Raw genomic sequence first — 25,457 nt, forward strand, 5'->3', positions numbered from 1 at the left:
TGCAAGTGCTGGAATTGGAGAAAAAGACAGACAGAGAGAGGTTGTGGTATTTGTTCACTGTGTGATAAATATAGCAGGTGAGTGGGTGGAATAAAAACAACCCAACACTAGCAGGATAAGAGAGGAAACACAGGAGAAAGATATAATGACACCGGGAGCGAGGCAATATGACATAGAGATAATAATAGCAAGGCAGCGAGGAGGAAACATAATGACACTTAGGGAGAGATGCGATGAGACTAATACAGAGATAATTGTGGTGAAAGTAGAATGCAGGGAGAACAGGAGGGATAAGGGGATGAGCAGGACAAAAGTAGGAAGAGGAGGGGAGGGACGACAACAGCAGGGGCAAAGGAGATGGAGATACTGAACAGCGAGCAGGAAGAGATGCATTGAAATAAAGATGATGATAATATGGGTGTAATAAAGAGTCAAGTGTGGTCAGAGGCTTGGATGGGGACAGATAGATTGAGTGGGGAAATGACAGGGTGTGGGGGCACAGATAAACATAACATGGGACAAAAACAATGATTTTGTCTCAGAGATAATGAAAACAAGGATGGGGTTGAGACAAAAGAAGGGGGATGGGTTTATTGAGGGGATGAGGAAGATAAAACAATGGCACCTGAAAAACAGACAGCAGATTCCTTTCGCCTCATGTCCTGTCCTCTCCTCGATACTATTTCATTGCCAGTATTGAATCACTGCAGTCAATAGTTCTCCACTGCGTGACTTGGAAAGATGCATTTGATTTGTGGCCCAGGACACTGTGGAAAGAAGAAGCAAGCATTTGATTTATGAGTCGGGGGACCTTGTGGTCAGGTTCTATTCGGGCTCCTCACCTCTTTTGCTTTATCTCAGCAGCAGAAATTTAACAGCCTGCATGAAATGTAGATTAATCCAAAAACTCTTTTTAGATACCACATCTGGCTAGGTAGAGTTGTTGAACAGAAGTTAATTTTTAAGTGCAGAAGGTTTGGTTTGAAGTTGCTTTGGTTTGTGTGCTGGTGGTGGTTTTCACATGAATGGCGATCTGGGCTGGCCTCTCTACTTCCTGAACAATTAAAATAAAAACACGAGATTCAGGATGACATGCTGTGCAGTCTCTCACAAGTCATGCAAGCGAGGCTCCCTCCTCTCAGTAGCACATGAGGATCTCCTTCTTAGGAACTCCCCCATTGGCACAACTGACAGATTAGTTATATTTTTTCAATCTACTGCTTATAAACTTCCTTTCACAATACATTGTTGGGTGTCTGTCTGTTGGGTCCAAAATTGCAGCTGTTGCATGTCAACCGATCTGACCAGCATAAATGGAACAGAGATGGTGTTTAGCCCTGTGTTTTGGTGAAGACTGGTACAGACCTTAGGCTGCATATGAATTCATGTCTGCAGCTTGAGTGTCCATGTGCTAATGACAGCACACTTTTGTCTGCATGTGTTTGGAGTGGCTGTTTCACACTCATCTTTCAGACTCATAGATTGTTTGATGTCACTCACATTGAGCACTTTTCCTTCCTCCCTTTCTTACCCGCTAATAGCTCAGATGGACTATTTTGTCCAAGTGAAGCAACTAAACGAAAAAAGAAGAAAATTAAAAAAAATATATTCATCTGATGTTTAATATCATAAAAAGAAAAGGGGCATATAAGGTAGAAAATAAAAACTACTGAGAGAGTATAAAACATTGGAACGCCAGTATTATTGTTTTATCTATTTTATGACTGTAACACATCATCGGACAAAAAGTGTGCAGACTTTAATTCAGATCATTTTCTCAACAAGTTACGTGTCAAATTGTAATGATCCAAACAGGAGGGGGTGCCTATTTTGGCCAGAGGAGGTGAAAATTGAGCTTGTTTATGGTTTTCTATTTACCAGGTGGAAGGTCACCAACCATTAACTGATCGGTGGCCTCCATCAGCAGGTGCTTCATGGTTGCCTCTGCAAAACATTTTTGTTCAATCTTTCTAGTGGTGGAAAAAGATGGTACAAATTATCTTGTCATACAGAAAACACAGTTGATTAGTTTTACACTGTGTTAAATGATGATGGTGTGTTAAACTTCATGTTAAATGAAGTTTGTTTGTAAACTTTATATAATGAGGAAGAAAAAAATCTCATTGAGATTAAAAATCTCATTTACAAGAGAGTCGTGAGCTATGCATCAGCAAAACAAGGTAAAAACAAGACAATATGAACCTTTAAAACATCTCAATGACATGTGATTCTAAGAAAGCAAATCATTCTATGAGCTTCAAAAACAATGTCATAAATTGATTGAAATTCATTTAAACATTAATAGATGCAATTTTATGACCTGACAAAAATGATGTTATTACTTCTGCTCAAATATGTGTTCACCTATTTTTTAAGATAACTCTTTGAGATATTTCTTTAGTACTTAAAAGTTGTATGAAGACAGTGTTAACATGCATGTTTTAGAAGATATTTATATGTTTTTAACAATTAATGTGTAAAGTGGATGAATAAACAAAAGGAAGATATAGTTAAATTTACTAATATTTCTAAAGAAAACGTCCATATTGTGCAGAATATGGCCTTTTGTTCTAAGATTAGATTTAGCTTTTTGTAAAGTAACATTGCAGACAAGGTAAAAACATGTTGTATAAATGAATTACCTTTCTCAGTGGCAGGTAGGCTGTTGATTTATTTGACAGATATCCTAACTTGTAGAAAATTGGCAGTGTATTTCTCAGTTTAGTATTAACTAAAGAGTGTGCTCGTCTGGTAGCCGAAACAAATCTGTGGTTTTACAACCAAAAAATATAGTATTTCCAGACAGTTTACCTCCCCTCTGATATCACATTCAGCTGACTGACAGCTTGCAGATACAGGACAGAGCAGGTAAAAATGATGGAATGTCTCCAGGATTTTATTGGAATGAAGATGAACCACTGAAAGGCTCTGATGCAATTTTTTCTTCTGTTTGAAACCATAACTTTTTAAAACTGTTTTGCAACCTGAAACTAGAAATCCGTCCATGCCGTCTCTTTACTAATAAGGATTCTTAAATCCAGACATGAAAGACTTTCTTCAGCTGCAACAACAAGTTGACATTGGTGATGCCGAGAAGTGCTAAAAAAAAATTACAGTCACGGAGCATCTGAAGAAAAACCAAAAAACAGGAGAAGAGCTTGATGCTACATTTACTTAGAAGCTAAGCAATGGACTTCTTAAAATCCCCTATGTATGGTGCTACAATATGGCTTGCTGCAAGTGTCTGCTGAATTCTGCTTATCCCATCTGCTCAAGAGGAGGCAGAGGGGGATCAAGCAGCGGATGGGATGGCAAAACGAAAGAGAGACAACTGAAGACAGAATGAGAGACGAACACAAATACGACTACAGGGGAGAGAGGTGAACTGGGTTGGAAAGACAGCGGAGAACAATCTGAAATTAATCTGGACACTCCAGATGGCTTGAAGTTTGTGTATGTGCATGTGAGAACACACATGTATAGATGCTTTCCTGTAACTGGCAGCTTGTCCATTTTAGCTTGTGTATAGGGATCAGTAGCTTGTGTATTTATGGGCTTCTGTGGATTTTATGCCATTTCACACCAATGGGAACATCTGTTTTGTTACGGTGAACATTGTTTTGATCCAGTTTGATGAAGAAAGACAGAGAAACGTACAAAATGTCTCCTATTTTCACTCCAAAGCCCATAAAAGCAGGTGAATGTGAATTCATCTATCGCAGCACACGCATATAGATGTAGGGCTGCAGGGGAACTGGTGCTTATCTTAAGCGGCCGTTGGGTGGATATGTCATCTGTTGGTCAGTCAGTCCGTCCGCCCTTCCTTCCTTCATTTCTTCAATTCCTCCTTCCTTTCTTTCTTTTTTTCTTCCAACTAAGAACAATTTAAACACATTTTAACATTTTTGGTCTGTTACAATAACAAATTTTGCTGGACGATAAATTGCCCAAGAATTAATTGCGATAAATGATAATATTGTTGCTTTGAGAGCATTTTCAAGTAATATAATTCTAATGGCATAATAATGGAAGAACACATTCTCAAGGATCAATAAACTTTAAATTCAAATTAATATTTAACACTGGAACTCAGACATTTAAAATATACTAAATAAATTAACAAAACAACAAATAAAATGAAATACGAAGCCTCTGTGAACAAAATGTTCCTTCAAAACAGGGCTAGTTGAGACCAAAGAATCAGACTTAAGATTTTTGTCATCCAGTTTTTGGTAGAAAGAGAAAAATTATGAATCATGCAAATGGAAATTATTGAGTTTGTTTTAATTTATCATGCTATTAATTGATTTATTTCTTATTGTGACAGGCCTGGCTGTGTATGATGGGACCACCAACTATCACTTGACTATTAAAATAATATGTAATTAACTTCCTTTGGCAATCTTCATAAGTGAAATTGCATTGCGTTAGAATTTACAAGGAGCTGGTGGGTGTCATTTTATTTCTGTGACCAAGTTGATTGTTACCCCTTGAGTGCACAAAATATCTGAGTGTGGGAGTAAAGAAAGGTGTTTCCTCCGTGACCCCAGGTTATTAGATCAATAGTCATCACTATCTCAGATGCAATTGCTGCTGGGTTTTATGTTGGATTTCCTCACACACACTGTGTGCTACGTGCTCCGTTTATACTTGAGATGGAAGTCTATTTAGAGTGCTCATGAGAAGAAAGTAGCAGAGCTGAAATAACGGAGAAGGGAGGGAAAAGTGCTTCAAGGGGTTGTTGATATGGGGAAAGAGGAGAATAAAACCTCAAAGACTTGAGACACAGCATGTCACAGTGTGACACCTTTTGTTTTCCCACACTGTCAACTTATTCTAGACTGCATTTCAGAGAAATGTGTTGTACTTTTGCCTTCAGTACAATAAATTCCTGTCTTAAGTTGCAAGTGACTTCTTAAAAGAATATTTCATTTTTTAAAAGCTTACAAGTAAAGATGGTATTAGTGTTATTTTATAAAGCATTGATGTTTAAAACTGATAAAGTTGGATTCACATATTTTGTGAAAAAGGTCTATATATTTTTGTAAATATTCAATTTACCACATATTATACTCTGCTGTGAAATTCAATGTACATTTTTACAAAAAAAGAAGGATTTATAACTAATCTTCAGTCTGTTCTAATAAGTTAAGACCACTATGAGAATATTTCTAGACTCTATATCAGGGATGGGCAACTCCAGGCCTCAAGGGCCGGTCTCCTGCAACTTTTAGATGTGTCTCTACTTCAACACACCTGAGTCAAATAATGAGGTCATTAGCAGGACTCTGGAGTACCCGACTGCACGTGGGAAGTGGTTGAGCTGTTGGATTCAAGTGTGTTGGACCAGAGAGATTATCTGAGAGTTATAGGACACCGGCCCTCGAGGACCAGGATTGCCCACCCCTGCTCTATATTGTGTTGCAGGAAAATCGTTTTCCCTCAAAAATTCCTAATATATTTGTTCTCATTTCTCTCTTCCAGCTGATTCCTGTGGTGGTGTAGTCCAAGGCCTGAACGGGACCATAGAGTCTCCTGGTTTTCCCCATGGCTATCCCAACTATGCCAACTGCACATGGCTGATAATAACAGGAGAGAGGAACCGAATACAGCTAACCTTTGTTACGCTGGCACTGGAGGAAGACTTTGATATTGTATCCGTCTATGATGGACAACCATCGCCTGGCAACTTAAAAATGAGGTTTGAAATTATTTTGATATTTTTACCGTCTTTCTCGCTACTGTTTTCTGTCCTTCCTCTTCTGTGCTTTGTAATCTATAGATTGCATTTTGAGTTTATCCTACAAATTCGTCCAACTTCTGCTTGGTGTAAACAAAAAAAATGGCGTTCTTTGGCCAGTGGCCTAGTGTGACATTAGAGAGGATGGGGATCCCAGCAACATCAGTTTAAAAGTATACAACTTATGTCAGTGGCACCTTCAATTAATTTTCTGGTTTTTGCACATCTATTGAATGGGGAGTTGGCACCTCCAGTTTACTGCTGTGAGAAAGGAAACTATTTTATGAGCAGAGCTCCAATGTATTTATCCTGCTTAAGAATTTAAATAATTTACTGCATTCTGACTGGTTGGGGCCAGAGAAAGAGGGCTCTTGGCCAAAGGCCTATTCAAACAAGAATCAACACTGCAGAAAATTTTATATTCAGGATACTTCTCTAGAATTAAAAGTTTGAATAAGTTGCGATCACCTCGAATAAAATAAAATAGCAAATTTTACATGTAATTATTCACTCTTTGCAACATTGAACCTTTGTTTTATGACAGAAATATGACAAATCTATAACAAGAAAGGAAACAGATAGTAAAGTATTGGGAAAAGGGGGCTGTCTGAGTCTTCTCCCCGAAGTTATTTCACTCATAGAGGGGTCAGGTGGGGTAACACCTGGACAGATTCCCAGTCCAATAAAGATATTTACATTTGCCAAGCAGTCATGAACACAAACCTACATCTTAGAGCAGTACAGTGTCACTCCTTTTGGATAAAATATAACCCATCCATGCCAACACAAAAAAAAGCAAAAACTGAGTTTCATATCAACACCCTTCAAACTGTGTAGTACCAGTGTCACACGACCTGCAGCCCCAAAATACTGTCTGATCTTAAGAGTTTAGAAACGTTGTTAATATTTATTTGAAGAAGAAATTATAGCTTTTTAGTATCAATCATGACCATCGAGTCCTCTTATTGTGTCACTAAAAACAGACTGATTGCAATTAAGCTGCAAAATGATTAGACTCATCCTTTTGCAGTTTTTCAGTGCTAATTTAGCATTGTTTCAAAAAAGAAAAATCACAAAGTTATAGCTAAGGGACACCAGCTGTTTGTCTTGATTAGCTTATAATATTCAACAGGCTACAAATCAATGAGTTTCTGTTGACAATAAAAATCAGAGAATAATTTGCAAACTCAATATCCACTCCTCTGTGTTGGATCCACTTTCCTTTTGAGATAAATTTAAAACAGAAAGTCCAATTACTCCAGAGGAAATCATGAAATCATCATCAGCTTTTCTGAAACTGATAATGCCGGTAACATTGTTAAAATAAAATAAACTCACTAAACTCACTGTAAGACAATTGATATTTTTTATATCATCTTTTCATGCATTGTGCCTGACTACAGGTATGGCTTAATGAATTAAGATGTTTATTACATGACCAACCAATAGAGAACAATGTTAAGATGTCAGTACAAGTTAACCAAAATAAAATAGTCCTAATTTTTCCCTTTGGACCTTTATGTGGACATCTAATGTGTAAGACATTGTTAATTATTTTCTCAAAAGAAACGTATGTTTTAAAAAGCAGATAGAAAGATTCAAAATTTTTTCTTGACTTGGAAAAAAAAAATTTCATCCCTCTATCAGGGCTTTTCTATTTCATGGGCAGTAATAATTGATATTTGATGACTTATGGCAATAAGTCTTCAGAAAGAAAGTGTGTTGATTCTGCCTTTAGCTCCACCATGCTAAGTATTGATTTAGAGTCCTGTAGTTCCTATAGGAATCATTAGTAGAATTAGTAGAGAGACAATTAAACCTTTATCAGGTGGACTGAATAAGGGTAACTGAAGTAGAAAGATTTGTTAGGAAAGCATGTTGAAATGTGAACCATAACAAAGATATTAATATATTGGGGCTTGACAGAACATATAGTATAAAGTTGAGTGAGGACAATGCAAATAACAGAAATGCTCAGAACCATTTCCTGTCAAACGGAGTCCACTGCAATAGGAGAACAGAAACTCCTCTATTTAACAGTTTACACATTCACCCAAAACAGTCACTAATGCACACACATCCATCCATCGTCACACACAGGAGGGACGCTGGTTCCTGTCACCACCTGTCCACCGGCGAGAGGCGGGGCCACCAGTCCATCACAGGGCAACACAGAGACAGACAGGATAAATAATCATGCATACACACACACTCACCTGACGAGAGATCAATTAACCTGATCTCGTTTAACCTTGTTTTAAATCTGCACATTAAAACCACAGGGAATTACATTTAAGCTGTTTTGTATGGTTATTCCTACATATCCTCAGTCTGATGAAAAACCAAACATTTCACAATCTTTGATCGATTTAAAAATGAATATTTTATTGAAGAAATCCACTGACTGTGAAAACCATCCAAAGTAAAAATGAAGCAAGTTGAATTCTATCACCAAGGATTCAGCATTAAAGCAAATGCAGCATGCTCTGAGATATGGAGTCACTACAGCAGTGCAGCTTATTATTTTGTTTTGCATGTTCAAAATTTATTTTCATCACTATTTTGTTTTTGTTTTTTTGATGATCAACAAAAAGATGATCTGTGAGGCTTTGATGAATGGGCAGCATTCCTGCTTGGTGAAAGAGGTAGGAATTCTAATATTGCTTCAGAAAGGGCAAAGAGAAGAAAATATACAGTACAGAGCGGGTAAAATGAGGATATCTTATTCAAAGTGCTCTGTGTGTGTAGGAGGGATGAGCTGGGAATGCACCAAGTGTAAGGTTGTTGGTACAGTTAGATTTTTTTCTTGAAAACACTTCACAGCTATGCCTTGTTTCCTTGTTTAAAATACTTTTTTTTTTCCTGGATAGATGAGAATAGCCTGTACAGCTGCTGGTAGAAAGAAAAAAAAAGGTCAGATCGGGATCCTGTCTCCTGTCTCCCGTTTTGCGTTACAAAAGGCTTAGACTGCTGAAGCATAACATATAAAGCTATTTTTGTGCAAGATATTAGCTTACATCAACACATAGGTTGTCTATGACTCAAGGCTATAAACAGTGTTTTGAAGTCTGCTTTATTTCAATAAATCCACCATTTGCTTTCCTGCACTTATATTGTTTCTCACCACCTTTTTTTCTTATTTATTTTTTGAACAATTTCTTTGTAATTTCTTCTTGTAGCAATAATAAATTAAGCTAGTGAACTGGCAGAGCAAGAAAAAACAAAATTTTTATCTCTTCCACTAAAGCTAAAAAAAGGTGGAGTGAAAAAAAATACTCTGACATCATTGCATGTTTGTAGCCTTTTATCAAGCAATGTGATATTTTTGTCAGTCTCGTAGGAGAATGAAATAATATCTTATTCCTCATCATAATCTACGGTGGCAGAAGCTAATTTTATTAACCTGTGTTTAATTGTATTATTATTTCAACAGGGTAGGGAGAACTCCTAAACATGCTGTGTTTTTATACCTTCTACTTTTCAGAGGCACAAGAAAGACTAAAAAAGGATTTGTTTGTACTTAGTTGCTTGTCCCTGATGAGATGCGGCAAGATTATTTTGTTAGATTGGTAGTCTCAAGAGACACAATACAGATTCATTAACTTATTAGTCACTTCACTTACTTACTTTCAAAGCAGTTTCTAAAAAGCCCAGCCTCTTAGTTACTGAAATTACTTTCTATTAAAACAAAGAAGATAGAAGAGATGTGGAAATAAAATGATGGAAGTGAAAATAAAAAGTCATTCATATTTGTATTTGTGTTCCACTTCAAATACAGGTGTATCTAATTAAAATTGGAGCATGGCATGACAGTTAATTTAGGTCAGTAATTAAATGATAAAAGTAAAACTCTTATTATACAGATACATTACGTACAGAGTGCCATTTTTCAGCCATTCAATTATTTTTGTTTTGGTGACAAATTTCACCTTGGATAAATAATCAAATAAAGTTCTGATGCAAAAATGTCAGCCTCCTGAAAGTACGTCATAAACTGTACAGCATGTGCTCTCAATACAGTGTTTGAGACTCTTTTGCATAAATTTCTACGTTATTGCGGTGTGGAATGAAGGCGGTAAGCTTGTGTTTCTGTCGAGGGCTAAAGGAAGCCCAGTTTGATTTAAAGAGCCCTTCATCTCATCTGCATTGTTTTGTCTGATGCCTCTCATGTTCCTCTTGACCCCATTTGCTTCTTTCACTAAACATTTCCATCATGTACCTGCAAAGATGAGCCACCTCTGAGCTGCCTCTGGCAATTCATAAATCACAAGTGTAGATGGAGATATCCTGCAAAGATGTAACCTTTCAGAAAGTGTGGAACAACAGGAGGTGCTGTCATTGACATTGACAACAGAACAATGGTTAAAATCTGTGTTGAAAGTCTCCCCATTCTATGCGTCTCATAACGATAACCTCAGATGAACGAGTTGCACATGTTGTGTTGTTGTTAAATGATCTCACATATTTTTAGACAGTTCAATTCTCTGTCCTTCGTTCAGGTGGGACACTTCTGACATGATCTCTGATTCAGCTTAAAATAAGGAAAGCAAGAGTTGTTGCACCGACTCCACCAACAAGTCACACCTTGTGAATCTCACTTTTCTTTCCAGTCCTCAAAAGGCTGTGTTTATTCTTATTGTTCATGCATCTTTCTGTACCACCAGTTATTCTTCCACTCAACTTTCCAGAGCCGTCTCTTAATAAGCTTCAGTATAGCACTCTGAACATTTAGCATCTTTGGAAATTACTCTTTAGTTTTAAATGCAAATGTTCATTTTATCTAATGAGTTTTAAAACAGATTGTTTTGATGTTTAGAGATGGAAGATGGAGTATGTCAAAATTATTTCTTTCTGCTTCTTCTGATGACTGTATCCTCAGCCTCATCAGAATACATATAGCATATGCATTGCATAACTATAAATTCATTACTGAAAGAAAAAACAAATGCTGCAGATAACTGCTTTGGCAATGAATTGAGAAGAGATGCCAGCTGCAACCTTACCATGCTATGACTTACGTCATCTGCTACCAGAGTTATTTGGTACCTACACTTTTTCGAGTGAATCAAATATGATAAGTGTATTTCAAATGTTCCTCCAGGTCCTCTGTGTAAAAAATACAAATAAAATAAAAGAAGACAAAGAATAGTAGAGGACATGTGTTTTTGTAGCTTGTTGCCTTAAGTGCAGTGAGCTGTTACAATAAGTATATTCCCACAGCTATTTAGATCATGTAAGAGCTTCTCTATTTTCTCAACATAGCTCTTCTGTTGATGTTAGCATTTTTCTCAAAACACTGTGCAGGGACAAGCAACATATTGCCTAACTGAGCCCACTAACCAGTCTTCGTTTTTGCCCTTGGGGTCTCCAAAGCGCCAACACTCTTGTTTCCAGCTATGTACTTATATTTATGTCCACTATCAAAGACTGCAACTTATCTTTACGTTAAATAAATTGGGCTGACAATATAGGGCCTGATTTCAATTAACCTTTTGTCATTACTTGTCTTCCTGAGCTCCAGTTGTCGGTTAGCTGAAAAATCCTCCTCCTCCTCTCTGAATACTGTGAGACTCGCTGAAACCAACCAGTCAAGCTGTCGACATGGACAGTGCAATGAAGCTTTAAGGAGCTGCCTTCTCTTTCTTTGCTCAAAGAGAGGTGCACGCAAGGCATGGGATAAACTCTGTCTTCGTTTTGCAGTCACTGGTTTTACTGCCCTCAGAATTTTGTGTGGGAAACACTGCAATATCATATATAGAAGAATTGTTGAACTGCATCTGTGCCCCCTTCTTACCAGTCCCTGCTGTGCGTCAGCAGCACTAACTCTGCTCCATCCCACTCACTCTGATGGCTGATGTCAACAGTGTGAAAATATTTATCTCAAACTGAAGAGCTTGTCTCTTACTCAGACATTATTACCTCTGTTATATGTCTTAGAGTAGAAACAAAACTTCACCCATCTATCCATCCGTATCTATATAGATATATATAAATATAGATGTAGATCTATATGTATAAATCTATATAAAAATCCTTCTCTCTCTGTTTGTATATATATATATATCAGTGCACTGAACCCCTTTGAAAACCTCTTAGTTTTTTCACCACATATTGATTTCTGAACTCTTCCTGAGTTAAAACATTAGTATTGTTGTCTGTAAGTGAATATGAACTTGTTTGTTATTTTGACCATTTCTCATTTTCTGCAAAATGAGAAATTTTGCAGAATTTTTGTCTTCCCTGCAGAGACAAAAACAATCAACTAGACTAATTATCTAAGAAAGTTGCATGGATCAGAAATTATGGTCCAAGACAGATAGCAGAACTGTGGAAGTGGCATCTCCTCATATTATTGATGCTTACAGAAAGGGAGGCAGTTACAGTTTAAAGATTGGTTAACTTGTGCATGCAAATTAAAATATTATTTATGATGATAAATCTGCAGTGTCCTAAGCTAGTATCAGTGAGATGCATTCCTCATGATATGGCATTGGAAATAAAATTTCAATTTTTGTACTGTGTGAACTGAAATAGTAACACGGGTGGAACCTATCTGAAGAAGCTCTGGATCCATCCTTTGATTTTTAAGCAGTTTATTGCAAAGCCTAAATGCACTAGAAATTTTTATTTGACCGAAAAACAGCTTTTGCAAGAATTTTAAAATCTTTTGTCAAAAATAACAACCTTGACTGACTTGTCTGCTGAAGTTGCAGTTAAAGTAGAGTTTTGCATAAATTAGAAAACATATTTTTTAGTATGAAAATTGTTTTTTTTTCTTCATGAGAGCATACACCACAGTTTGCATGGAACATGTAAGCAGTTGTAAAACCTGACATTTTATGTTATATGAGCATAATCTTTGTGTCATATAGAACACTCTTTACGTTTCATACACAGCAGCATCACTGTGATTATCACTCTCCCTTTTATTTTTGGCATACATCTTAAATTTAAGCTTGTAGTACTTTCTTCCTGCTTTGCTTGGCCCAATCACTACTTGAATCCATTGTGGGTACACTGGGTTTTGGAGCAACACCCCCAGAGCACAACCACCCAATTGCAACCCCAGTTTTAATGCACTTCAGATAGACACACCTGAATTCATGACAACATTTCACATAGCACAGACACCAACGCAAACAACAGGGACAAAGGCAATGTAGCAGGAGGTGCCACATTGCAGCATGGCACTCTTTTGCTCCTGGCGCTGCTGCCTTGGCAGGGACTGGTGGTGTGTGGTCACCTTGGAGGCCTCCCCTTGTGTTTTGTTGTTTGTATGGGGTCTTGGATCACTCAGTAGTGTGTTGGATTCCTGGCTAGTGGAGGAATTATGAGAATTATCTTTACTCTAATGTTTTTGGATAAACCAATGTTTATTTAAACTATGCTGTCTTCACAAGGCACAGCTTAACCTCTGTTAGCCTTAGTGAATAGAGCTGACAAGAGCACATTTTTTCTTCTTTTAAACTTTGAGGATTTAGATCACTTAAATTAAGTTAACTCAGTAAATTTTTTTTACATGGCTAGTTGTTTTATGTATTCTTCCTCTCAGACGTAACACCAGTCTTTTTATGCTCTGGGATATTATTTGAAACGTTTTGCTGAAACTGGCTCTCAGATCAGTATCGGTGAGTAGGAAATGAGACTACAAAAAAGAAACCAGCAGGAAAGGTTAGCGAGAATATGTGCAAAAGAGTGAAATGATCATTTATTAAATAGTTTTTGAAGAGTTAGCAGTTACAAGACTTGTTTGTCCTTGTCTGTGACCTGAAAGTCTTGTAAATCCTTTTTAATAATGGGGAACATCTGTCAAAGACAAGATGACAGGAGTCGATGCAGAATGGATGTAATAAAATTTTAGCTGTAAATGTGATGTGCTAAAACAACCCAAAGTATCGTTTAATCTTAAATGAATCTTCCTTTGTTCCGTCCCCAATTTCTTCCTTCCTGAACTAAAATCAGCAGGCACAATATTTAATGTTTTCTGCTCAGATTAAAAAAATTAAACAAGGTTTCAGTTGTTATTGTTGGACAAAAACATGTACCTGATAGCAAAGTTCTTGTTTACTTAAATTTTTCTCTCAAAGTTACGTCACGCTTGTAGATTTCCAGCATTTTCTTGTTAACTTTTCTCAAGTAGCAGAGAGATTTTCCCCTATACAGGTAAAATAAAGAGGTTGTTGAATCATATCACACTTGTTTCACAAACAAGGCAGAGCACAGACACACCCAGGTCAAATCATAAAATTACTAACGAGCCCTCGTCTGTAATTACCACCAAAATACACCAAAATGTTAAAAAGAAAAAGTGTTGACTCTGGAGGTCATTTTAAGAAAGTGTAAGTAGCATGTAGCAAAGTAAGCTATTTTTCTCTGGAGTGCAAGAACAGTTTATTAGAAACTTGGACTAACACATACATGAAAACAAATATTGCCAGCTTCCCTTTTCAGTAAGAAATACACAAATGTACTGTGAAGTTGTTAGAATTAATTGCAGTCAAACATCACTAACCAGGTAAACACCAATTTCGACAGAAGTCAACATGGCAAATAATTCAACAGTGAGTGTATTGTTGTAGATTAATAGAAACCGTTCATTTTGATTTCAAAGCTAAATCGGAGAACATTTAGTGACTTGAATACTGTTGCAACTAAATCCATCAACAGCTACATATAGCCTTGTTTTCAGTGTTGATATATAGCAGGGGTGCCCAAACGTTTTGAGACCAAGATCTACATCTTCTCTCACCAGCCAGCTGAGGTCTACCTCATGACACGAAGACATAAAAATTGTAAATTAAACTCTATTGACTTATTTTATATGCAAATATACATAAGTTATAGCAGAAATAGTGATAGAAAACCTAATGCAGAATCTTCCTCAGTCGGCTTCTGACATTGGGAGGAGGTTACTGGTCTAATTTCAGATCTACCATGACTGACTGACACCTGCTGGCCTCAGGTTTGCAACAAGAGGCCGGTTGATGACTTCAATATGAGAAGCTACAGACTGATAGGAGGAACCAAAGAGCTCTGTAAAAGTAAAGGCAAATCTTCTGAAGTTGTGATATGGTTAATTTAATTTCACATAATTATCGCGGTAGAAGCCATTTGTTTGTTAAATTTTTATGAAATATATTTGTTCTATTTGATGTTTGTTGTGAATGACGTATACTCACAAACGAACGAGTAACAAGTAATTAGTCCAACATTTAGAAACTACAGAGGCTGCAATGCGCCACAGCAAAGGTAAACAAAGGTAAAATAACCCGAACAAGTGATCAACTCAATACCACTCCTACCTTTTTACTCTCTCTTTGTAGTTTAAGCACACCTGTTACCGTGGTAACCGCCTGCGCCCAGCAAGCCGAGGAAAGATTACGTTTAAAACATAACATTCAGTCCGTTACAATATGAAGTGTCCAGGCTTGATATTTATTTCTCGATTATTAATAAGCGCTCCCCTGAACACAGCGATGGATGATTAGCTAATTTAAACTCCTGATCTGCTACTCAGTCGGTCTTTGAGTCACTTTTTTTTTGTTAATGAAACTGAAACGCACTGAATTGCGCAACATCTTGTTGAAACAATAATTACTGAGAATATAAATTTTAACAGGTTTTGTTGATTTAAAAATAAAAAAATAATAATTCTTTAATGAAGCTATAAACGTTTAGGATCTTAGTGAATATTTTCCGTGATAAGCGCGTCAGAAGAGGAAGTGCTGGTCGTCCTGGGAGCGTTCAGTTTGTCACCTTACTGCCGAGACCGACTCAAAATCTTCCCGCCATCGACCGGTCGATGTATAACTTTCACGATATATAACGCTTACCTCAATTAACAATAAAATTATTTTGCTCAACAAAAACAATCATTTCTTATCTTTGTTGCAAACATGCAGTTTCTTCCTCAGTGGGATTCTGACACTCAGGACCTGAACTGGCGGCTATACTCGCCATAAATGTTTGAAGCTTCAGTAAAAACTGAAGGCACAAAGGAAAGCCACATAAGAAAATGCAACGTTTCTTGTTTAGATACCACCTTTTCTGGAAGAGGAAAACCAAATTGAACTGATTGCATCTAGCTGCAAATTGCATTTATGCTCAAACACAACTGAGATTACAGTGACTGCAAAACGGACACATTTTTTGAAGAAAATAGGCCAATGCTAGATAACCAGGCAATGGAACTAATCCAAGAGTATGGAAGGGGAGAAGTAAAGTGAGAAAGAACATGGGGAGGGATGAAGGTGGGACTTCAGAGGAAAAGAGAAACACAGGACCATAGAAGGACTTAAACCTACTCACACACACACTGCATACACACAGATGGAGGATACTAAAGCTAGTAGAACTAAGTCCCTCTGCGCTTGGTAGGTCTGTCCATCTGTCTGTGTCCTATTGTATCTTTGATAATTCTCTAAGCTGCTTCTACTTGTCACCAACACATCAGAAAGTTGAGTACACTTTCACTGTTCTGCAGAGACTAAAACAGGCACTGAAACTCAGCATGATGCATGATTTATACCTTATAAGCATTTTTTCATTCTCTCGTTCCTTCATCCACCCAACTGAGTTCTGTAGCGTCAGTGGCTAACAAGATTATGAATGTGCTCATCACAAGACGTCTTAAACAAAAATTGTGAAAACTTATGCTGTGAATATCAAAGACAATTTTAGGTTTGAAAGAAAAAGTTTTAAAAAGTGTACAGATTGCTGCATTAAGGAGACTGGCAGCTGCAATCAGCACAGAGCCACAGTGGTTGTAAAAAAAAAATTAATACATTTACTCCTGCGGCATAATACACCTCTCTCCTTTTCACATGAATACTCATTATGATCTAAACATTAAGTTCTTGGAAAAGTATGCGAAATGAGCCTGTATATTATGCAGGTAATTATTTCTGCAGGGTGCCCACCTTTATATGTCAATTTATACACATCTTGTGATGTTTTTGTTGGAATGCGGCAAATTGTTATTGTTATTGGGCAATTATATTATCAACAAAGAGAAACACACCGTACATGCAAATACTTACACCTTAAGGCAATTTTGAATCACCAATTAACCTAAAATGAATGGTTTAGCATTTTGGGAGAAAAAGGGAAAACCCTCATGTGTTTGCAGAATACGAGCAAACCTCTCACTGAAAGACTCCAACTGAGATTCAAACCTGCCATCTTTTAGCTACGCAACCCTCCACACTGGCTCTTAACTATTGTAGTGAGAATCAATAACACATTAATACTGATTAATATATTTTTTTACAGTTTTAAAGCTGAGAATAAAAGTTGGTTTTAACAGCTCTCGCTCTAATTTCTTTAAATGTATGTATCAAATTTACACAGTGGCTAAAAGGTGTAAATAAATAGTTTATTTTGATTGAATTTATTGATTCATTAAGCTATAAGTGTTACTTTTATTATCCATGTATCTTATTCTTCACTATTTTGATATATGTAAAGGTTTTAATTTGTCTAGTTGTACCAAAAATCTTTTCTTATCATAAAATTTGTGTTTTTCTTTAATTTGAAGTCTGAAAACATAAATATAATTGTGGTTCCTTAATTTCACCCCCCCCCCCAAAAAAAACAACAGTATTAATAATGGTATTAACGTCCTATGATAAAGGCCTTGATTCTTAGCAATAATCTGGTTTAATTATAATATTCTATAATAATGTTTATACTAGTTCATGGCTCCTGTATTTTAAAGGCCTAAAGTCTCAGAAGCTCAATAAGTCCTTTCATAAATAGTGTTGATGTGGCGCACAAGGACCCCTTGGTGTTCTTAATGGCATTGTTGATGATTCTCCAGTTTCCAACAAAGCCAGGGGGATTTTGCCAGCACAGAAATGAATTTATTGTATCATTGTCAAGAATAAAAGTGGCTCGAAGGATCTTCGGTCGCTGTAGCAGGCTGTGGACTGATGCTGAGATCAGCTGTTGGGCTGGACGGTGGGACTGATGAGAACATTTAGATCTGCAGGCTCCCTGCCTCACCAAACACCTGTTACTGCTGAGAGACAGCAGGTGGGTGAGTGATACAGAACCAAAGATGAAGCAATAAAAAAAAAAATAAAATAAATAAAAAGTCCAGGTAGAGAGAGAACAGAGAAACTGAGATTTAGGAAAGTGGAGGGATGCCATGTGAGCAAGGATGAAATAGAGGGAAAACATAAAAAAAAAGACATTGTGAAGCAAATACCAGAGTGTTCACTCTGACCTGAGATGAACTAAAATGTTATATTCACACACACACACCCGCACACACACCAGGATAACTACCATCCTTGGTTATTATTTGCTACAGATTTAGTTTAGGCTCTGTCACTGAGGTTTTACTTCAGCTAAACATCTGACTCAGTTTAGTTTTAACACTTAGATGGAACATAATGATTGATGGTTGATAGTGAAAGGGCACTGGAGCACGAGCAAGAAGTGTGGGTCAGCAAATATAACATGAAGGAATCAGACTGAAGGAGAAAAAATTGCAGCAGTTTCAAAATCTCACTCAGAAAACTCACAGATTCTTTACAGAACAATTCCAGATGAAGCTCTTACACGCTGTCTGATTGGCATGTCTTTATGTTAGATTTAATTACCAAACTAATGTTCATTAGGTCTAATTTCTTTTAAAGTGACTCTGAGCAATCGGTGCAGAAAACAGCTGGGATGTTGATGGTGTAAGAGTGTGTGGGGGGGGGATTATATCCTGCAGACTTTGGGTCTCATCGTAACAACTGAGCCTTGTTATAATGCCACAGAACACTCAACCATATCTATTCCTTTGTGACCAGAGTACCCATCTTCTGATGGGTCCTTCTACCAGTTCAAATAATGTCAAGCAGGTTTCTCTGAACAACAAAATGTTTGCTGTACTCTAATGGCATCCAGTCAGCAGGTCTCAGTCCAATAGAGCATGTTTGGGATGAGACGTTGACATCATGGATGTGCAGCTGACAAAACTGCTGGAACTGAGTGAAGCCATCATGCCAATATGGACCAACATTTCTGAGAAACCACAATACATTCTGGAGGGAACATGGGTTTCAACCCAGTGACTATCAAGGTGTATGAAAAGTGACCATTGACGTGTTAAGTGGTTGTTGAATGTACATGGATATCAGGATTATATTGTCTCTGCTCAAAGAAGATGGCCAACATCCAGCAATTCAAACCTTTGACTTTTATCTATTTAGTGATTTTTGTTGTTTTTACTCCATAGTTAAATTTTTTTCAGCTTTTGTTATTTCAATTATTACATAAACTATTTAGGGATCAAACAATTATTCCAATGGCCATGTTCCTTTTTTTTATTCCTAATCTTGAATCATATCTTAAATAAAAGACCTTAACGTCATTTTAATGTTGTTTATTTTTTCAGTGTTGCCTTTCCTGTTGCTAGGTGTAATATTTTTTGACAGTGGTAGAGTTTCTTTCCATTTATTTTTAATGTCAAATGAATAAAGTAATTCTTTAAATAGTTCAAATTCAAATACAGGCTTTGCAGTCATGTTTAGTAATTGTTGGGATTATCGCAAGAAGAGGTAATGAAAAAGAACATTTTAGCAACAGGAATAAACATGATAAATAGTTCCATAAGGATTTACATTTTATTCTGAATAGCGTGTTTGTAATTCCTAATGGAAAGATGACTTGGAATCCAAAACAAAGTGTTTGTCTTTGTGAGCACAACAAGGTCACTGTGCTCACTGTCGTCATCCTCTGTGAACGGTATTTTTCATGAGCCTGTGGTTGTGTAACCGGCCTGCAGTCTGATTTACCTGTAGTGCAATAAACAAAATCAGTGACTTTCCTACAGGGAGGGATATATTATCATATTAAATATCCTCATTTCCATCTGGAGACTCCGGTCAGAAATTACCTCAGATCCATGTAAATTGTGATTTTCCGACTTTACAAGGTAACAGATCTATAGAAATAACAATCTCTCTCCCTTTCTTTCTTCCCTCAGGCAAAATTGTTGATTTATGTTTTGCATTGAACAATAAAAATCATACATCATAAGTTGTTGTAGCGTTTGCAGGCATTTCAATGCGAGGCCTCTGGCACTTCTTTCCACACTGGTTGACTGGCTGACTAACCAGCTGGCTGAATGGCTGGCTGTCAATTCAGAACATCTGAGCTGGCATTTATCCAGAAACATCTCCTGCTGATTTTGCCCCCGCAGGGTATTTGCTGAACAATAATACAGAATCTACACTTCCTGAGAATACGGATGAAAAGAAGAAAAAGAGAAAAAAGGGTTGTTTGTTTTTAGATATATCAAGGTGTAAAGACTGGCTGCTAGAAAGCTAGTTTGAAATCAGTCCAAAGGAAGCCATTTTTCAAGAGCAACATCAACGTACAAACAGGAAAACGCTTTGATGTGAGAGGCAAATATCAAATGATTCTCTGTGTTTTCCATAACCCTTTTTACCAAAATCCTGCTCACTCTAGGAAACATATAGACACAAAACAAACAGAGGAATTGTACTAAACAATGACACAAATACTTCACAGTCTGGGTATTATTATTATTTCTCTACCTGCATCTGAAGTTGTGGGTGTACTAATTAGTTTTTGGTTAAATTTATTACAATATAACATAGAATTGTCCTGGTTTTATTTAGTCTCCAAATTGTTTAAATTGTGCTAACGTCTATTTGCTTCACAAGCTCACAAAATCAGCTTTCTAAAACAATCAATTGTTGTTTTCAGCCATATTCGTCTGACAAAAGAGCATATATATTTATGCAACACTCATGCAACTCAATTCAGCTTTTTTGATATAGCACCAATTTACAATGAATCCCATCAAGAACACTGCATTCTACCTACATAGGTCATGGTTTAGAAAGTCATAAAACATAATCAATTAGTCCTGTGCTTCATATATACAGATGTTGAAATTCAATATGCACGTAAAAAAAGAGTTAATGTAACTTTTCCGAATTTCCATGACAGTAAATCCGAAACTGCTAAAAAAAAAAATAAAAATCACACAAAGTTGCATGACTTATACTGTAGGTCAACACATAAAAGTCCAGATCTAATGTCAGCCTGCCCTTTCTGCAAACTAAGTCAGCTCTCAGCAGAGAGAGACATGAATTCATGGGAAAATTTTTGGCGCCGTTAATGATCAAGCTACGAGTGTTTTAGCCAAAATGATGTCAAACTATTACACTAAATAAAACCAAACTAACAAAAACTTAGTCTTGCAAAATAGGGTTTTCAGAAAGAAAAGATTTAGTTGCCGGCAACATTTTAGAATGTGAGAAAAAAATTAGATTTGAAGAAAAAATAAAAACTATGTCCTAAGGTTGTTTATTCAACAAATTTTTACATTAGCTTGTTTGCTTTCAATTATGGGATTATAGCAGAAGCTAATTCGCATGAGCAGTCATGTCAGTATCTGTAAATTTTCCCTCATTTATTTTGATGTTACAGTGTCACATTTTTTTTTTATTAGCTTACATTAATATTTTTTGTGAATACGCAAGACAGTTTATTTGGTGGAATTAAATGTGAGATAAAAATTCTCCTAAAATTAGAGTGCAAAAATAAAAAAAACAACTGTAGACAGGAAGTGTTTGTGCTCATTACCACTGTTATCATTTCTTCTGAACTTTTGACTTTATTTAAAAATGAAATGTTTTACTTTTGACTACCAAGTTTGAGAACCCATCATCTGCTGTTTAAAATATTTTGGTCGATTTTGGCTTCATAGAAGATAAGAATATTCTTTGAACATTTTGTCAACTATCTTAATTAGTATCATACTTTGCTAAAAAGAGAATCACAAGGACAAGGCTGTTCTTTTAAATAAATGTTTATTTCTTAGATATTGCCATATTTATAAATGTTGGTGGATGTCGAAAGAAAATATCGTAGGAGTATGTAAATGTCAAACTGGCTTGTGTGGGCCTACATTTGTGGATAATTGGAACATTAAATTCTGTAGTGAGTGTGTGCGTGTGTAGGTGTGTGTGTATGTGTTTGTCTACACATGTTAGCTTGCTTCTATCTCTGCCTCTTTCTGCTAATTTGTTTAGAAAGACTCAATGTTAATTACAGGCTTATAAGATGAACTCAACCTAGCTGCGTTTTTCCTTATTACTGTGCAAATTGTCAGCAGGTGCGTCCATATAGATCATACAGCACGCAAAGCTACACAGCTGGATCTTATCCACTGCATAATTAAGCGTGCAAATGTCCTTAAAAACAGAAATGCCCTGCGAATAGTGAGATAACTGAAAGGAATTTCCCTGTACTTGAGATAAGCCTGTCGGCTTGTTTGTTTCTCTTACTGTCTGAATTTCATTCTTGACTTCTGCGAACTGAACTACCGGTAACTGTTCTCACTAGAGGATCAGGGAAATGCAGAGAAGAAGACATCCTCCCGTTTGTCAGTTTGGAAAAGTTTTTTTTTTGGATAAGTAGAGAAAAATAGTGTAGTCCTTCCGAAACTAAACTCATATTTGCCAATGACCCAGCCTGCTTTACATAATTTCAGCCCTCTGGTTAATTACAGCACAGCATAGCACCTGGCTGAATGTATAATGCATTTTTTATTTTCGTGCAGATGTTATGGTTACTATAGCAACTAAAGATATTTGTGACTGAAGATTGACAGCTGACGGATCAACTTCACACAGAGCCACCTAGATGGACAGTTTTCTCTCCAGTGATATCTTCTTCTTATATAAAGATTTTCCCGTTTCAAAGTTGGCTCATTTTTCCTCTGCCGTTCTACGCTAGAACACACTTTCTATCTTTCAGACTGACTTAGGAGTTTATAGAGGAATGTTTATGTATCAATCCGATTTAAATTTCAAAGAAATGTAGGGCAATCTTCTTGGAAATGAGAAAAGGAAGAGAAATGGAGAAAAAAAAACAAGTTTGGGGGATTCAGAAGAAGCAATGAAGGAGAAGAGATAATGGTGTCAAAAGAGAGTATAAAGTTACACTCAAGAGGTCTAAACTCTGAGTCACACTGAGGATTTTAAAAACAGTGGCAGAAGAAAAAAATAAAACCAATTAAGTCTGTGAATATGTTCTGTCTTTTATTATTGTGGTTTGTCTGATTAATTTAAGCATGAAAAGGCGCTTTGTTCAAGATGAGCATCGGAATAGGCAGCAATAGTTAAGGAAAAAAATTCTTGCCATACAAAACCGTTTCAAATACAGCATGAAGGAATGTTTTTCACTTATATGTTTATTCTATTCCGTCTTGATTTAACAGTTTTTCATTCATGTCAGACACTTGAATTAGTTTATTTAACTGCAAAACAAAACCACTGGAGATGAACGATGGCATTGCACGTTCTCACCAAATGTGAGTATTTTGGAACAGTGTTTGTAAAAAAACTTGATCAGATCTCACTGTTCATTCTCATCTTGAACAAAGTGATCTTTCTTAATTAATTTATTTGATAAATAAATACAAACTTTATTGATCTAAAAACAATGATTGAAGTTAAGATGGTTATTTACTTTGGTACCTTCACTTGGATTTTTGCTGACTTTCATTAGAGATATCTTTCAAATGTCATTAAAGGTCATAATTTGCTGGAAAAAATGCAAGAGAGACTCAAAGCAATAGCAGCTGATGATAAAGAGATGGAAATTTGTGCTTCTTGTCAAATGAGGGAAGAAATGTAAAAAAAAAAAAAATCAACAAGAACATGCTGGGTGAGCTTCTTATATTTGGGACACCTGGCTGTAGATTTGATATGCCTTATTTATTTTAGGGTAGGTTTACCATTGAAGATGCACATAACAAATAAAGTGACTCAAGAAACTTGTTGAGGTTTATAAACACATTCACTTTAATGTACTCCTTATCTATTTTCCTAATTTAATGTGTGTTTTATTATTTGAGAATCATCAGTAACTGTGGTTAACTTTTGGATTGTGGAAAGGAAACAAACAAGAAGGGAATATCTGTAGAAAAAAAATCCTTGAACATCCATGACGACCTGAATTAGATGCTTGGTAGTAGGAGGTAACACATCTAAAATAAATCTAGTTTTACCCCTAAATCTAAAGCTATTTTGAAATCTAGATTTAAATTTATTGGTGTTCCGCAATATTTCTATGTACCATAATGATCACTACGAAATTCGCTGTTCTATAGGACTTGCTTTCTGCTCTCTGGTTTTAGCAGGATCCAGATTTTAGTTTTAAGTACCGAAGCATTCACACCTCATTTCTATTCAGACAGCTAGAAAGTGGTGTCTTAATGAGTTATGATTACAGCCACATCCATTTACTTCAGAAAACCTGTACCTGCGATTCAACTCCACAAACCTTGAAGATGAAATATGATAATTATGACGAATGGGAGAAAATATGCATTGACACAAAATGCTAACCTCTAAGCCACTCCAGAAAACACAGATTTAACATCAAAATAAATGTTATCTTCCATTTTCTTAACCTCTAGAACCTCTGGGTTCTAGAACTTCTAGGGTTCTAGAGGTTAAGGGCATTTCAATATTAAATGTATGCGTCTTGTTTTTGCCGGAACATCTGTTTGAAAATGAACAAGGGAAAACCTTCATATTAAAGTCATAAAACAGAATAAACTTGCTTTAATTAGTTGAACTTTCTCTATTTCTCTATTCTCTCTACATTCTATTTATCATGAAGTTGACACTTAAACTAATGCAGTGGTTCTCAAAGTGTGGGGCGCTCCCCCTGGGGGGGTGGGGGGGGACCGGAGGGGACAGAGCCATTGCAGGGGGAGGGGGCGTGGGAAGCGGTATGGATGAATGAAAAAAAAAATAAAATAAAACCGTTACAAAAAAGTGTTTCACTGTAAAGATGGTTTGTAGAGTGTTTTGTTGCAGTCTGAAGTGTGAAATAAACTTCAGTGGAGTTTGAAAGCAAAAATATGTGTTTAGGTTTATGTCTGATTGAACGATGTGTGTGCCCTGCAGTGTGACGTCAGATCCCTTTTTTTCAGTAACGAGTAATCTAAGGCGTTACTATTTCAAATCCAGTAATCAGATTAAAATTACTTATCCAAATCACTGTACGTTGCTGCGCGTTGCCGTGCGTTGCCGTTTTCTTTTGGAATTTGATTTGATTTCCTCTACACGTCTTGGGACGTGACCGCCGGTTCCTATGCTACAGCAGCAGCTGATCGCTCACCGTCACAGAAATTTAAACCATGGAAGGAGAGAGATGTGCGTTTTGTCACTGGAAAAACAGGAACTATTTTGAGTTTCTGTCGCTAAGCCTGACTATTATAAACGACTTTGGGCTTGTTTTTACTAAAGTCGCTTGCAAATTTAATGAGTCGTGGGTTGCGGTTTTTTGGGTGGTTTTTGAACGCTGCTCATTTGGGCTTGGACACAAGAAGAGACACATAATCAGCCCCAGAATTTGGCATCAAAATAAATCGGAGATCCAGTTAGTCTTAGTCAGACTCTCCCCGTCCATTATTTCCTGGATGATCCGTTCCGCTGTGTCTTTGTGAATGTCAATTTAATTTATTTGCTGTGAATGACGTCGGGTTACGTGTTGCGCTCCAAAATACTGCAAACGTCGAGACTAACTTGGACAGCGCAATAAACGTGAAAGAAGCCATGAATGAATGTGTCTGTAAGTAAAGGGCATTATAATTAATATTAAGATAAGTGTCACAAATCTGTGCAGCAGGATATCTGAGTTGTGGAGCTGCAGGAGGAGCGCTGTGCGCTGCACT

The 25,457-nt window shown here is 36.7% G+C and overlaps 1 protein-coding gene and 1 long non-coding RNA gene across 2 annotated transcripts in view; one reads left to right on the top strand and one right to left on the bottom strand.

Annotated features, from left to right (window-relative positions):
* LOC122842636 (CUB and sushi domain-containing protein 1-like) overlaps positions 1-25,457 on the top strand; it is a 415,097-nt gene that overhangs the window by 114,080 nt on the left and 275,560 nt on the right. Inside the window, exon 2 of the mRNA XM_044136693.1 lies at positions 5,485-5,701. Within this exon, the coding sequence (XP_043992628.1) occupies positions 5,485-5,701 (217 nt within the window). The remainder of the gene's footprint in view (positions 1-5,484; positions 5,702-25,457) is intronic.
* Positions 599-15,069, bottom strand: LOC122842641. The gene is made up of 3 exons (XR_006372592.1): positions 15,043-15,069; positions 843-1,054; positions 599-767 (listed from the first exon to the last, which is right to left on the bottom strand). It is a non-coding gene; the product is annotated as an uncharacterized LOC122842641 (long non-coding RNA).

This window comes from Gambusia affinis, linkage group LG02 (genome assembly GCF_019740435.1).
Source record: "Gambusia affinis linkage group LG02, SWU_Gaff_1.0, whole genome shotgun sequence".
Classification (NCBI taxonomy): domain Eukaryota; kingdom Metazoa; phylum Chordata; class Actinopteri; order Cyprinodontiformes; family Poeciliidae; genus Gambusia; species Gambusia affinis.